This window comes from Grampus griseus, assembly GCF_964374135.1.
Source record: "Grampus griseus genome assembly, chromosome: 10".
NCBI lineage: Eukaryota > Metazoa > Chordata > Mammalia > Artiodactyla > Delphinidae > Grampus > Grampus griseus.
The window spans coordinates 29,725,018-29,741,202 of NC_139004.1; the positions used below are offsets into that span (position 1 = coordinate 29,725,018).

Here is a 16,185-nt window from a genome sequence, read left to right on the forward strand (position 1 = left end):
ACAAACAGGTAGGACCAGAATTTGAGAAATAACTGGGATGTGGTGCTGGCCAGGGGAAGTGACCTTAGTTCAAATCACAGTATTGAAGTGGATGCAGGAAATTCAAGTTCAAATCAGGCTATTAACATCTAGTGGGTGAGATGATAGCAGTCGGGATGTTACAGAAGGTCCCCAGACATGGTGAAGCCTGTTGTCGGATGGATGATGGTATTGTCCATGGTTCCAAGAACTAGCTCCCACTCCTTCGTTCAAAAAATATCTATTGAGTACCTCCTCTGGTACTCTGCTAGGTTCTAGAGATATTAATGGTGAATAAAGAGTCTGCCTGCCCTCATAGAGTTTACAGTTTTGTGGGAGATGCTGACATTAATCAACTAATCATATAACTGTGATAAGTGCTAAAAAGGAGATGTCCTTGGCATCATAAGAATGTACAGTGGGGGACTCCAGCCAAGGCTGGGGAAGGCTTCTCTAACGATGAGATGATTAGAGAAGGGCAAGCAGAAGTCCAGTGGATATGTAGGTGGGGTTAAGAGGGCTTTAGGTAAAGCGAACAGCATATATCAAGTTCCTGGGACGGAGGCAGCAGAGCTTTTTTGAAGAGTTGAGAAAGCCAGTGTGGTTGGACGACTGACAAAAGGTTCAAGACAGTGTGAGAAGAGACTGGAAAACAGGTAGGGAGGATCCAGGCTATGCAGAACCTGCTGGGTCACGCGAGAGGTTTTGGTCTTTATCCAAAGTGCAACGGAAGGTCACGGGGGTGTTTTTAAGTATGGGGTGATATCATCAGATTCACATTTTTAAAATCTCCCTCTGACAGCATCATAATAGAAACAGGGCAGAGGTCCAGCCCAGGACACACACAGGGAAGGGTGGGTAGGGAAAACAGCAGCTGAAACAGATGCAAGGGTGGAGTCCAGGAGCTGCACTCAGGGAACCAGGAAGCAGCCTGAGGCACTCAGCTGCCTCTGCACATGGTCCAACCAGGGGGCTGAGGTCCTGAGATGCCTCAGCTGGACCAGATTGGCTCTGGGTGGGCAGGGTGAGCCTGCGATCAAGGGCCTTGGGCCTGCAGCTGCGATCTGGGCAGCCTCCACCTCATACTTTCTGGTTCAGGGGTAAAGCCTGGGCATCTGTACATGGAACAAGCTCCCCAGGTGATGCCAATACACGCCAAAGTTTGAGAACAACAGGCATCATTTTTACTGATGATCGTTAGAAAGGAAAATTACCCAACACTACTCTGAATTAATCTTCCCTATCAGGAAGAACGACCTTCAAATAGAATGAGCAGAACAAACATGCTTAAGAGGAATTTAAGGCCCAAGAGACGTGAGGAGATACGAGAGAGCAACCCACTGCTTTAAATGAATTCAGGTTCTTGCTCCAAGATGAATTACACCCCACAATATTGCAAGAATGTATGGAGACTGGCAGACAAAGGGCTTCTCTTTGACAGAGCACGGTCTGCAAAGTTCTTCCTTGTATTAAGGAAAACGTGTCTCCCTGGAACTCCACTCACGCCTCATCGTAGCTTCGCTGCCTGGGATTCCTCATCCACACGACAGTTATTATTTGAAGATAGTGACTTTAAAGTTTACTACATGATAGACAGTACTCTTATCTCTTTCCCCATTTACCTTTCCTGAGAATGGCATTGCCTCGGATAAAAATCTAAATTGCAGCTAGTTTTCTGGAGCCATTGATTGCAGACCACTAAAAACACCTGAGTCCCTTTCAAAAGCCTGTGTATAATCAACACTTCACACTTGATGCCCAAAGTGACTATCAGAAAGCAGAATGGGTTCACTAAAAACTTGTTTCCTAGGATTACGAGAGCAATAGGTTAAAAGAAAGCTCCTTTGTCTGCTGTGAATCTTGGCCTCAGCAAGATACACACCTTACCTCTAAAGCGATGTACAGGTAGTTAAAAGGCCCACCAGAAAGTGGCTGTTGATACGGGTCATGGTCAGCTTCGAGAGAGGAACACAGTGGCATATTCAAGGGCATGATAATCCTAGTTACATCCTGCATCTTCAGCAAAGTCTTTAAGAATGAAAAGCAACCTTCCTAAGCTTCAAGATGAGACAAAATTGGGAGAAACAGTCAACATGCTGGATGAGGAACCAGAGCTATAAAATAACCCTACAAGATGGAAGGAGGAGGTGAAAGTGACACAATGAAATCGACAAAGAACAAGAATACAGCGCTGCATTTGGTCAACTCCAAGACGGCACAGGGGACGTCTGCCCCAAGAGCAGAGTTTTTCATGGACTGCAAGCCACAGTGTGATGGGATGACAAAAAGTCAGCACAATCTTGAGGTGGATTAACAGAGCATGAGTGGACCCCTGCCCCGCTGGTCAGCGCTGGAGGGTTGTGTTTTCTCGAGGTAGGGTCAGCCCAGAGCCCTGGAGAAGACAGAACAAGGCATGGGACCTCCATCTGTCACACGAGGAATGGTTAAGGAATGGCCAAGAGCTCCCATCTACCCTCAGCCTTTCCATGAGACACCTACTTCCCAGCTGAACTGAAGCTTGGATTTCCCCATGTCCTTCCTCCTAACCTTTCCGCTTAGCTGTTGCTCACTCTCCAAGGTCACAAGATGAGCCAACTCCTCTTCAGAAGTTCTTCTGTCTTTACCCTAACCTACCAACCTCCAGAACATTCTTTCTTCCACATTGGTAAGTGGCTCAACATCTTCCTCGTTTCCCTGACTTGCACTGAGTCCTACTGAGTCCTAGAGAAACTGTCATTCCCACTGACCATCCACCACTGCAGAGCCCACTTCTGTCCACAAGCTGCAACCACTTCAGGAGACAATCACTGCTGACTGGCTCTTCCCAGCATCTCTGTCCTTACCTGGGTCCTCAGTGATGCTCAAAGTCTTTTTCCTTTCCCCCCACTCACCTTGCTGACAGCCCCAAAGGTGTACTGTTCTTCTAATCCTTTCCCCTACACCCTCCCCACCTAAAACCACCTTGTCAAACTTCACCTTCCCGGGACACTGATTTCTAATTTCAGCCCTGAGAGTTCCAGAATCTCCTGGTGCCTAAGTTTTCTCTCTCTCTTTTTTTTTTTTTTTTTTTTTTTTTTGCGGTACCCGGGCCTCTCACTGTTGTGGCCTCTCCCGCTGCGGAGCACAGGCTCCGGACGCGCAGGCTCAGCGGCCATGGCTCACGGGCCCAGCCGCCCCGCGGCACGTGGAATCTTCCCGGACCGGGGCACGAACCCGTGTCCCCTGCATCGGCAGGCGGACTCTCAACCACTGCGCCACCAGGGAAGCCCGCCTAAGTTTTCTTATTCGCTAAACAGGGTTCACAATACTGACTCTTCTGTGAAATCTGTCCTCTTACTGACTCTTCTGTGAAATCTGTTACAACCAACTGTTTTTAAACAGTTAAAAAGCAAGTCCTTATCAAAATAAACAAAGCCCTGGAAAGAATCTGATGGTCTTAACTGGGAATAGTGCCATACAATTTTATTCCTGGAATACTTCTGCATATATTAAAATGAAAAAAATGGAATGAAAATACTTTTCAAACTGATAACATCTGTAATATAATGTTGCTGCTATTAATACCACATAGTACAATAAACTCCAGCTCTCTGTTTGAAGGCCTGGGTGCCCATCCACAATTCAGCATCAAAATACACAATTAGAGCATCCACTATATCAAACCGCATGCCTGACTCGCCCCTCTCCTGGGGTAGCCCTGGAGGTTGAATATTTCATTCAAAGTTCGACTCCTATTCTGATCATTCTTCCCAGAATCCATAGCAAGAGGTAAAAAGGGGCAAGAAGGGTCCCTAGGCAACTAGTAAAGACACGCATACATATGTGTACACATATACACACATACATATACGTAAAGCTCAAACTAAATATAAAACTACAAAGAGAAAGATGATGCTTTGGAAAAGGATGAGAGAACGAAACCCAGACTTCCTCTGGGCAGAGTCCTTAAGTCAGGCTAGAAATGGAAGAGTCTTGGGGAAGGACAAGAAGAGGCATCATGAAGGAGATCGATTCTCCTCATCATGATTCGATATTAACTGAGCACCTTGTATTCCAGACAGGAGAACATTACGAAGACAAGATTTTGGAACTCAAGAAATTGATTTTTCTTGGAACATTACCCGTCTTGTGTTTTTCCAAAAGCGTAATAAAGTCAGAACATCTTCAGTTAATAGGGAATTCCAACCGACAGAAGTCCCGAGACCTTTAAGGAGCTCATCTACGAATGATGCCAACAGTTGCAGTGACCACACAGCACACTGACAGCCAGCTCTTCACAGGGTCATACTGAGCTTTATCCTTCAAAGCAGCCCAGGCCGGACCTGAACTCCACTCTTCCTTAGTAGATGGCTGCCACAGCTGAAGAGGTGTGAAATTGTGTTCACACACAGGATTTGTGCTATTTCTTCATAAGAACTGTAACCAGCAACCTCCTCTGAAGAGCTTTCCCGCTCACACGTGTGCGTGGCAGCAGCAAATTTTCCTGGTTATTCTGCCCAAAAGATCTCAAAGGAAGAAGACAGGACAAGACTCTGCAGTAACTTCAGAAATGAAAACACAGCACCACCCAACTGAAAGAACAGAACTTCCAACCACCTGCCTTGAGTGTGGTGATTTCAGTTCCTTAAGACACGAGATGCCTATAGGTGAGTAGGACCACAGTGATCGTAAAGCAGGGGACCTCATTTGACTCCCACTCCCCACATCCTACAATTCTTCTCACGCTGAAGGCACCCGCAGTCATCCTTCCTGCTCAGTAACAGTCACTGTGCCCCTCGTGGGTTCATCCTCCTCACACTCACAGCCACCGCCACCCACCCTCGCCCGCTTCACCTCCCCACTTGTTTTCACCCGAAAGAATTGCGGGGTCACTCGGCACTTGAATAGGACGGTAGTTTGGGACACGGCTGCTCAGCTGTGCTTTCCTATTTCTAAAAGGCTTTGCTGGTAAATGTCTCAGTGCAAGCACAGCGGCCTGAGGGCTAAAACAGCCAAACACATACACAGCTGAAGCCCAGCTGGCCAGGATCCTCTTATTGCTTAAAGGGGCATGTTTGCCAAGGGGACACAGCAGCAGACTGAAGTTGGGCGGAAACGACTTCTCTTCAGGCAAGGTCACTGCTGATAAGATCATCATCATCCTACATGATGCCTGGCAAGTTGATTTTCAAGATATCCCTCAAAAGGTGACCTTGAATATAGGCTCGTATAGAACTGTCCTTTAATTAGCAAAAGCAATTATATTGCATTTTAAAACTTAGTTCAGATACTCCTAATGCATCCCTTTCATGAACATTTCGTCTCTGAGGATCCTAAATAATATCTGATGGAGAAAGAAAAAGACATTGGTCCATTAGGACACGTGCCACTTAGACAGTCAGCAACATGGCCGACTCAATGGCCATGAGGCTGGTTGCCCACTAAGAGTCTGGAACTCACAGTCAACTACAGTAGCTCAAGAGGCCTTTAGCAGCTCATTCCTCGAAGAGTCCATTTCCTCCACCTATAAAATATGTACTTTACAGAACTGTTTTAAGGCTTTAACGAGAACTTTATGTAAAACTAGTTTGTAAATGGAAAAGAGCTGCACAAATGAAAGTCTGAAATGGGAGGAAACGGGGCCAAGCGGGACGTACGCTGCAGCCTCCTGAGGGTGCCTGGTGGTTGAGTGCACAGGACCCCCCAGCTACATAAATCTGGCCTTAATTCCTATATTTATGACTCACTGGTGTGTAAGTGGGACCTTGAGCAAGTTACTAGCCTCTCGGACCCTCGGTTTTTACAACAACGCTACCCATCTCATAGAACCCGTTGTGAGAAATGCCTGCTACACGACACACAGTCAACAAATGGCAGCTAAGAGTAATCCACTCAAATAGGTACCAGAAAAATATTCAGGGTAGGATAATAATGGGTCACACTTCCTGAAGAAGTCAAACACCGGTTCATCCATTCATCACCAAACCGAAAGTCACCAAGCAGTGGGCACCACAGAAGACAACAGGGACACAGAGGTCAGTAAAACATGGCCCTAGACTTTGAAAGTTCAAACTCCGACGGAGGAGACAGACGTGTACACAAATAACTGTCACCACGTGCAACGGTGGTGTGGGAGCCTTAGACTCAGCTTGGGTGGGCTGGAAGAAGCCCGACAGAGGTGACAACATTTGACCTGAGTTCTGAATGCGACCATCCTTCATTCCCTCTGGGGCTACTGCAGTCACTTCCTAAAGGATGACCCTGCTCCTACCACTGCCCCCTTATGATCCATGCTTCACACAGCAGCCAAAGGAGTTCTTAAAAGCATGTGAATAAGATAATGTCATTCTCTTGCTTCACATCCTTCAATAGCGCCCCACTGTGGTCTGGACAAAACCCACACTCCTTACCAGGGCCTTGAAGACTCTCCTTAATCGAGCCCCTGCCCGCTCCCCTTTTTCACTCCGCTCTACCTATCCTGACCTTTCTGTCCCCTGCACACACCGCATCACTGCTCCCTGAGAGCCTTTGCCTGAGTTTCCCCTTGGCCAGAAATGCTGTTCCTCAGAGATCTGCAAAGCTCTTCAAACTTTCCAACCAAAATTAGCTTCTTCCCTCCCTACACTGCTCTCTCTCCCACCACTCTATTTCACTTCCCCAAAGCTTCTGTTATTATCTGAAATTACCTTGCATGTATGCTTATTGACCCAATCGCTGACTCTATGTCACTAAAATGTGAGCCCCTGGTGAAGAGTAACTACACTATCTTGTTCTCTTACATTAATGCCTGGCAAAAAATAATCACTCAATAAAATCGCAGAATGCCCACCCCCAAGGTTACATGAATTTCCCAATCCACCAAGGGCCTGAGTCAGCTTTTTTATCCTCTAGATGCGGCTCACCCACCCAGAGAGTACTGAGTTCAAAACAGTGCTTATCTTGAGCAACATCTCCTAGCACAGTCTCCCTACTGCACTGCTACCACCATGCTCTGAATCAAAAGAAGTGGACATTTGTGACAAGCTAGGTGTTTCCTAGCACCCAGAGACAGGCAACCGATGTCTGAAATATTTTAAAAAAAAAAAGAGGTGCAGAGGAAGCAAATTCCTCAGGAAGCCATGGGGAGGCCCTGGGCCCTCAGGCAGAACGTCACCATTAAAGACCTCAACAGAGTGACAGGTCAGACCTGCACTGCAAAGAAGCCAGCCCACCATATGGCCAGGACCTTGAGCCCTAGGAACTGTAAGACACACTAATATGAAACACTAAAGGCTTAGGACTTCTTCACTTTACAATTCCTAATTTCATTTCACTTTTCTGCGAGTTCGACTTGCCTTCTATGCTGGCATGTAGGAGAACTCACAGTGACTATACAACCATGATCACTGTCTACAGTTTGGGGGTAAGAGCTTGAGATATCAAGAGAGCCAAGCCGGTCGATGAGAGATAACTGGGCCCTTTCTGTTACAAATACCTTTAGCCAAAGGATTACGTGAACTAAAATGCAGGTGTGGCATATTGCAAAGAAGTTACAAAATCCAGTCTCTTAAGGAGAATTGAAATTTAATCATGTGAAAATGTAGACCCTAAACTGAAATGATACCAAATGGTTTAACCATGTACGTGTTCTACATACATGGTTACATAGTTCTACTGAAATGTACGTGTTCTACTGAAATGTACGTGTTCTACTGAAATGTACGTGTACGTGTACGTACGTGTTCTACTGAAATGTGATTTCTGCTGTTATTGTTCATCGGAAGGGAACAAAGGCACCCTGGGGTGGGAAATCAGAAAGAACGGTCAACACGAACCAGGCATGATAGTCCAACCCTTCTTGCAATGATTTCTTCTTATCTAAACTTTCATTCATTCGACATTTAATGAGACGCTAGCTACCACTGTGCTAGGCACAAAAGAAAATAAACGCCTGGAATAAATCCCTCAGAGAATTTCTAATCTAGAGGGGAGATACAGAAGCCATAAAGTAAGGCTATCTCAACTGAAGCTTAGAGGATGGAGAAGCAGCCTCTAGATGAAGGTTCCAAGACTTTCATGAAGAAGATAACAGTGACCTTGAAGGATGGGTGGATCTTGTCAACAGAAAGAGACCGCCATAGATAGAACAGTGTAAGTCAGGGGGTACAGAGGGAAGACGTGTACATTATAGCCTTGGGATAGAATGTGGCTGTACAAGGGCTGGGAAAGATAACTCTTCACTTAGACTTTAACTCAAGGACAGAACTTTTCTGCTCTCCCCCATGTTCCCTAAGACCCAATTCTCTACATGTGGTTCACTCTAACTTACACTTATTAAATAAATAAGAAAATGAATCCAGGGAGAAAAAAATGATCTATTCAATTCACTTTGAAGTTGCTGCTGCGACGGATGTTTCTGGGTTGTCCTAATAATCCAGGTCATTGTAGAACTCCGCACATCTTTGGTTATGGGTAGATACTTGTATTGTCTCACTGACGACATGCGGGGGTTTAAAGAAAGGGCATGTGGCCAACAGTGGGTAGGGGCAGCATGAATGTGTGTGTAAGTCCGCAAATTTGGAAAGCTCAAGGAAGTTGTAGGGCCCAATACCTTGTGGATACTTTAAAAAATGAGGAGATTCATCTATGAATCAGTTCTACTGATGCCATCATCCCAAAACGCAGAGCTAATACTCTTGTACTATAATTCCAGAAAGTGATATTTTCGTTTTTAAGAATACATCCAGTGAATATTGAAATACTGTTTTTAAATGATCATGATGGAATTGCAGCATGATATGGTATAAGACCAAACATACTGCCTTAGGAGTCAAGAGACCGAATTCTGCTCTGTCACTAACGTGTTGTAAAACTGCAGACAAGGGGCTTCCCTGGCGGCGCAGTGGTTGAGAGTCCGCCTGCCGATGCAGGGGACACGGGTTCGTGCCCCGGTCCGGGAAGATCCCACATGCCGCGGAGCGGCTGGGCCCGTGAGCCATGGCCACTGAGCCTGCGCGTCCGGAGCCTGTGCTCTGCAACGGGAGAGGCCACAACAGTGAGAGGTCCACGTACCGCAAAAAAAAAAAAAAAAAAAAAAAACTGCAGACAAGGAGCTTAACTTCCGTGAGCCTCCTGACGGGGAGGAGGCTGATGCCTGGAGGTGAGCATGGTTGGTGGAGGTGGCCAGGCTTTTGCTCGGCTCACATGCTCATCCGGCAGCAACGTGCCCCGGGCCTCCTTGGAGCCTCCCTCTCTGCACTCATATGTGGGGTCAGAGGTGCTGCTAAAATGTAGATCCTCTTCACAACGTTTACCTAGCTTTCGGTTAATGATATCTAGGGTAGCTTTGGATTCTAAAATGTCCTCTGGGTCCTATTTTCTGGTGTCATCTTTAGGTTTGAGGACAAAGCCTTGAGAAAAGCTTCTTCTTAAATGAATCTAGCAGCACACAGGTTCCGAAGGCCATTTTAAAGGCTTTAGCCATCAGCAAAATATAATTAGTAAACAGTTAAGGATTAAAATATAGAAATCACACATTTAAAGAACCCAGGGGTTGCCAAATCATAGAACATATATTTTTCTTATATATATCTTATTAGCCATCATAAGACCCTTACAAATCATATATAAACACTTCTATATATGTATACACATACTTCTACACATACACACACACACACACACACACAGAATCTAAGGATTACTATAAAGACAAAAGTACAGCTATTATGAACCTTAATCAATGATCTAAAATCCATCACTTTAACAAACTACTGTATATAAAATAAATAAGCCATAAGGATGTATTGTATAGCATGGCGAAAACAGCCAATATTTTATAATAACTATAAACAGAGTATAATCAATAAAAATTTTGAATCACTACGTTGTACATCTGAAACTAATATAATATTGTAAAAACTATATGTCAATAAAAAAATAAAAAATAAAAAAATTCAGTCCATTACTTTAAATGTAGTAGCACGCCGCATAGCGACAAGCTTCAAATTCACAAGTTGGTGTGAATTTCACCCTGGCATTTTCATCAAGGACCCATGTCTAGTGAACACACTAACCTGACTCCTACATTTCAATAACTGGAGATTTATTTAAACCTAACACATGGCTATTCTTCACAGCGTTCTATGTTTCTTCTCTCATGCAGATATCTGGTTCTCTTCAGTGTTTAGATATTTTATTTTTATAGTTCTACATTATTTAAAAAATACATACTCAGGCATATCCATATATTCAGACTAATACACATAGACCCACAGAAACCTAAGTAAATATCCAAAAAGACATATACCTAATAAGGGCAGGACAGAAGGAGAGGCAGGTAATTTCGTTTATAAACAATTATGCTTATAAACCGTTAAAGACACTCAAAACCTAACGGCTACAGACAAAAACCTAACCATTAGACAAGATCCAAGTTGAGAGTTTATTGTACATTTTGAGTTATTTTCCTTCCCATCTAGTCGCTCTGCCAACAATAGTAACTAGATGACATGTTGAGTTCCTTGCTGCTCTCAGTACTGTGATCTGCAAATGAAAGACCTATGATGATTAGCACACTCTCTTGTCACCATGGCATAAAAGCAAGCAGACTAGTCCTACAGGAAGATCTGCTTTTGCCCAAGTGGGGCAGGAAAAAAAAAAGGGTTGGGAGTCTTAACGCACCAAATGTGAATGATTGGTCTGTAATGCGATGCTGATATTAATTTTTAAGAAGAAAGGCAAAGCAAGAAGCACACTGGAATGCATAAAGAGAAATGTCACATGGAGAACGGGAGCTCAATGTGAATCAGAGGGGACTTCTGTCTGCCCGATGGGCCGCTCCTTGGTCTTGCCTTATAACCAGCAATTAAGGCTACCTGTTAGCCCAGGGCAATTTTCCAGCCAACTTAATGAAACAGTTATACATGTAGGAAACATTAGCCCAGATCTGAGATGGTAATGCTAATTTTCCAACAGTGAGGGTGTGATGTTATCCCCTGCACCACCTGGACACAATATAGAAACCGACAACAAACATTCTCCCAGACAGCATGGTATTACCGTCCCACCAGTGTGCAGACTGACATCGCTACAGAGGACAGCATCAGTAGAAACTTCCCCCAAATTTTATCCCAAAGTTAGTGGATACTGGTATTTGGTTTTTATTAAAAAGAAAAAAAAAGAAGGCCAGTGTCTTCAAGTGTTGATTTCTTTCATCATAAGCCATTTCCCAGCTCCAGAAGCTTTGAAGTGAACGCGTCTCATCTGTCAGGCAGCCCCTCACCCCCAGCCTGCCGGAGTCTGCGAAAGTGAGACCTATGAGTCTGTCTTACCTGTAATCTGACTCTGTCCTTGTGGATTAAAAGGACTTGGTGCAGAGTTCAGGGAGGGCCGTGGGTTCTGAGGCGGGACACCTACTCTCATACTGGGATGAGGAATGCGCCCTAAATCACTGAGGCGGTCAGAGAACAAACTAGGTTTAGAGTCATCAAGCTTCTGTCTGTGCCCTGGAAACAGCAAATCATAAAATAAAAGCATATTAATTAGCTGAACAATTGACCATGCTAAATAGATACGTGAACATACATACTAGGGGTTTAAGCGAAGGAATCGTCAATACTGATCTTTATAATGATGCGTCTATATAATGCCTCCCATTTCAAAGGGCTTTGTGATAAGCATCGTCCGGTGGCAAGCATCCCTGGTTCTGTTCTAGGAATGGAGAGCGGAGGGGCCCAGAGGGTGACTCGGGGCCAAGTATCAGCGGTGAGGCCCAGACACCAGAGCCCAAGAGGGACTCTCTGGGCGCCCCCTCTGGCCTCTCGGGGAGGCTGGGAAAGGTGACTGTGTCCTGGGCTGTGTTTGCTCATTTCATGAAGGAGGAAACCTCCCCTGAAAGTTGAGAATCTGTGCATGGGACACACAGTGGGCCATACTTGGGGCAGAAACAGAGACAAACACGTCTGTTAAAGGGACACTTCCGTGATGACCATAAGTGACTTTTTCTTTTTTATGTTACCACTGTACCTTATGGAGACTCCTTTCTGAAAAATGAAAACTCAAACCGAGAAACCCCTTTAAGAGGAAAACAGAAATACAGGCAAGGAAACTCAAATCCTCGAGAGGAATGTGGACATTTTGTGATACGCCAAAGCCTGAAAGCGCATAATAAACTATGTTAAATCAGAGAGAATGCTTTTTTTATTTTAAATCTAGTGCTGTGGTTCTGTAAGAGAAACTGAAAACTACCCTTTGGGTTACCCTGTGAATGTGGAGAATCCACTATTTAAAAAAACAAAAACAAAAACCTCACTTGGTCTCTCTTCTAGTTTATTCAAGTGTAAAATCCACAGAAATTCTAGATATTCAAGAACTATGTAAGTTGAAATATAACCAAGGTACTAAGACTTTTTAAAAATCATCCAATCATTCCTAGCAAAGAGCATGGTATTGCCTTGGTGCAGGTATAACTGGAAAACACCTGAAGCTTGATGTGACGTTAGTTAAGTGTGAAGCCGTAGAGTGGGACTATGGTGAACGAGTACAATAATGCCTACTGCCTAAACAGAAATATCTTCCATGTTCCGTACCAGTGAAGCCCTGGTACGTTGCCCCAACAGTTTAGTAAAATGTTAAGTAACGGAAGCTGATTCAAAGAAGAGCCGTTTCAGATGATGACTAGAGTAAGAATTTGCAGGAAAAGTTAAGGGCATTAGGAGTAGTATCTATAACAGAAGAAACCCTTGAAGGAGGATTATTAAGAGCCTTCGAGAATGGCAAGGTAGATTCCACAAGTAGCAAGAACACCTCATCTCCCACTTAGTACAGGACAAGAGGAATATATCAGGACAGGGTTAAGCTGAACATTAGAATTTCCCAACTATAAGCTGTCTTCCTAAGACAAATTCCTTATTTTACTTGCCCCCAAATGTATTTTCCTGTCTCCTTTTTCATTGCCTACCCAGCCCAAAGAAAACAGACAGGAAGCCAAGGTTTGGTAATAGGAGTGTAGCTGTCTCCCCAGCCAAACATGTTCCAACTAAGGCCCATTAACTGAAATGCACCCACCACCCTATTTCCTGCCAGTGTAAGTCTGGGGCATGTGCTACAAATGAGGGGCTAAGATTGGGAGAAAAATGATCAGGAAAAACTAGGGAAACTCATTGCTTACTGATAGTCGTTTTCCCCACCATTTAGGACTTTTTAATCCATATTACACATAGATTTTAGAAATCTAAAGGATTATTCCCTAAATCTATTAGGGATTACCCAACACAAAAACTCTAAAGGAGTAATCCCTAAATCTATTAGGGATTACCCAACACAGCCCCCAGACCCCAGGAAGTGAGGTGTTCACAGATGAAGTGACCAAGGCCTGCAGAGAGAAAACAACTAGCCCATGGGTCTTAGCTACTGACTAGCTCAGCCTGGACCAGGATGCAGCCCGCGTCCTAGTGGACTCAGCCTTCCATACACCATGTGGCACCATCCATGCTGGACCCCAGCTTCTCCCTTCCTCTCCCAGCTGCTACGAAGGACTGAAAATATTCAGATCGCCAAAGTGAGGCACCTGAGGACTAAGCCCTGGGAGGTGTCAGGCTGTTTTTCAAGGCAGGCAGAAGCAGCAGCAAGGATTCAGTTACAAAGTTAACAGCTCACCCATTACCCTAAACAAACTTCCATCACTATACCTCGCTGTGTCTTACAAGGTTCACGATTAGAGAATCGTACAGTACTTGTCACACTTAGATCCATGGATTCTGTTCCTCATACACATACCAAAAAAAATAAAGGATTGCTGTGGTGTTGATACAGCTGTAAACATTAACAAGAAAGCTTATGGAATTGTCCCTGGAAGTTATTTAATAGGCCATATTTTTGGAATGGCAGATTCCCTGAGGGCTGGGGGAGCGGGGAGGGCTACACGATCTTGCATGGTTCCTTTACATACTGAGGCTTTATGTGGGCCATGGGTCACAAGAAAATTTAATAAGCTTTGCCTCTGCTTTCTACAGCCCTTTCGTTAGGTTTTCATGGAGACCGAATGAGATGTGAACTCAGTACACAAATGCGTGAGGACACGTTTATTTTCTCTGAGTCCGGTGCTTCGGGGCAGTGATAGGAGGTCGTAGGCAAGAATAAAGAACCTGGAGGAGTACGGATGTGTGTGAGAAATTTAAGAGCAGGTGAAATTGGAAAAGCCTCAATCACCTTTTGGAAATGATCTTCGAAGGCAAGCTACCGAGTATCTACACACACCTTAGAGTAATTCGGGGAACATCTATCTGCAGCTGCATCTGTACAAAAAACATACCCATTTTTCTTCCTAGAATGTCTGCCCCTTCACAGCCACCACCACGACCACAATAAAATTCTTGCAGGAGAATGAAGAGCAAAAGCCGATCGGGTTCTTCATCTTTCAACCATGACAAATAACTGCTACCACTAAACCACATCAGGGTGACACAGGAATGACGGGCTGAAAGAAGACATACTTAAGTCCTCAGCACCCAAGCCGTCCCTTCGGAAACTGGGGACTGGGAAGACAAAGGGTACACCGACTTCAATCCAGGACAGGGTACTCTGCCACGGTACAGGGAGAACCAAACCTCATCCAAAGGGCCAGAGAGTGGATCTTCCAAGCAGGAGGAAGCTATAAAGAATGGAGAACTGCTGTCTCCACGTTGCACAGTCTTGCATATCTAAGACTATGCAAAAGCTCGGTCCTGGATCTCCTTTTCTAGTTGCACTGCCTGCCTTGATCAGTGGCTCTCCCATCCAAGCTGAATAAAAATGTTCTCTACGGAGCTTTGAAAAATATAGATGTCCATCAGCTCAATTAAATCGGGAGGTCTGGAAGACGGTCCTGGGGAAAGTTATTCTTTAAAAGCTCACGACATAGTCCAACGTGCAGCTGAGGTAGAGAGCCACAGCCCAGGACGATCCCACAACCCCACTCACTCAAGGCCACCGACTCACGTCCATGCCTCCCCGATCGCTAGGGTGAGCCCTGACCTCTGTCCTGAGTTCCAGGTTTGTGTGTCCCTCTGCCTACTTGACTTTGACTCTCCCCTGGGACATCTCAAAGGTATCTTAAAATCAGCATATTTAAGACACAATTCTTGCTTCTTCTCTCCAAGAAACCCTGTTCCTCCCTAAGAGTCCCCCATCTCAGTACCAGTCACTCAGTCCCTTAAGCCAAAAACCTTAACACTTCCCTTGATTTCCCCTTATCCCTCACTCCCCACATTCAATCCATTAACAGATTTTGTCATTTCCATCTTGAAAGTCTATCTCGAATCTGTTCAGTTCCACCAGCACAACCCTCACCCAGGACCCCATCATGTCTCTCTGGGCCTCTGCCATTGTCTCCCTTAGTGTCCCATTCCAGGACTTTTCCATTTTCCTGAAATGCTCTCCCCGGGATTCTCTGTACAGCCCACTCCTTCTCATCCCTTAGACCTCAGGGTGAACACCACCTCCTATGAGAGGTGCCTGCCTACTAGACCCAGAATAGGTGCCCTCCCCTCGAGCACACCCTGTTTATTTCCTTGACGGCTGTAACCACAATCTGTAATTATCTCATGCATTGATTTGTCTCCCCTGCAAGACTATGAGTCCAACAAGAACGACTGCTCTGGCATGTTTACAGCTGTAATTCTCACAACCCAGTTCAGTCCCTGCCGTACAGTAGGTGCTCAATAAATGTTTATACAATAAATGAATGAATGTTCTCCTCTTTTAGATAAATGTCTTGGTTGAGAGAAATTTTTCTGGCCCAGGATATCATATTATAGCACTATCTTTCCCAGAAAAACTATTCCCTTCTTATTTGGCAGTCTTGTGAATCCAGCAGGGAAACCCCTTTTTTAGAGACCAGCCTTTATTGATGTTTCCTAAGAAATTTCCCTGAAGAACGTTCATTTAAGTGAAAGCTTTTTTGCTTGCTTTCTGAAAAAGCTGCATTTGCTCTTACTATAATTCTTAAGCATTGCTGCAAGTCATTTAGAATCATAGAGCTGAAAAGGACAAGAGAAATCATTTTGACTCTCAGTTTTAGAGCAGTGTACTTCTTTAACAGAGAGGACTCTGAGTCCCTGAGAGGGGAAGTGACTTGCCCAAAGTCACATAGTTAGTGGCAGGACGAGAACTCAGGTCTTCTGACTGCTGGTCTGGGACTCTTTTCCCTCCCATTTGCCAACCAGCTTG

The 16,185-nt window shown here is 44.8% G+C and overlaps 1 protein-coding gene across 3 annotated transcripts in view; it reads right to left on the reverse strand.

Moving 5' to 3' along the window:
• RUNX2 (RUNX family transcription factor 2) overlaps positions 1-16,185 on the reverse strand; it is a gene marked incomplete at both ends in the record, with an annotated part of 209,389 nt that overhangs the window by 41,006 nt on the left and 152,198 nt on the right. The window contains one exon of one of the 3 annotated variants that reach the window (XM_082664616.1): positions 11,310-11,483. The exons of the other annotated variants lie outside the window; for them this stretch is intronic. Within the exon in view, the coding sequence (XP_082520742.1) occupies positions 11,310-11,483 (174 nt within the window). The remainder of the gene's footprint in view (positions 1-11,309; positions 11,484-16,185) is intronic. 3 annotated transcript variants of the gene reach the window in all.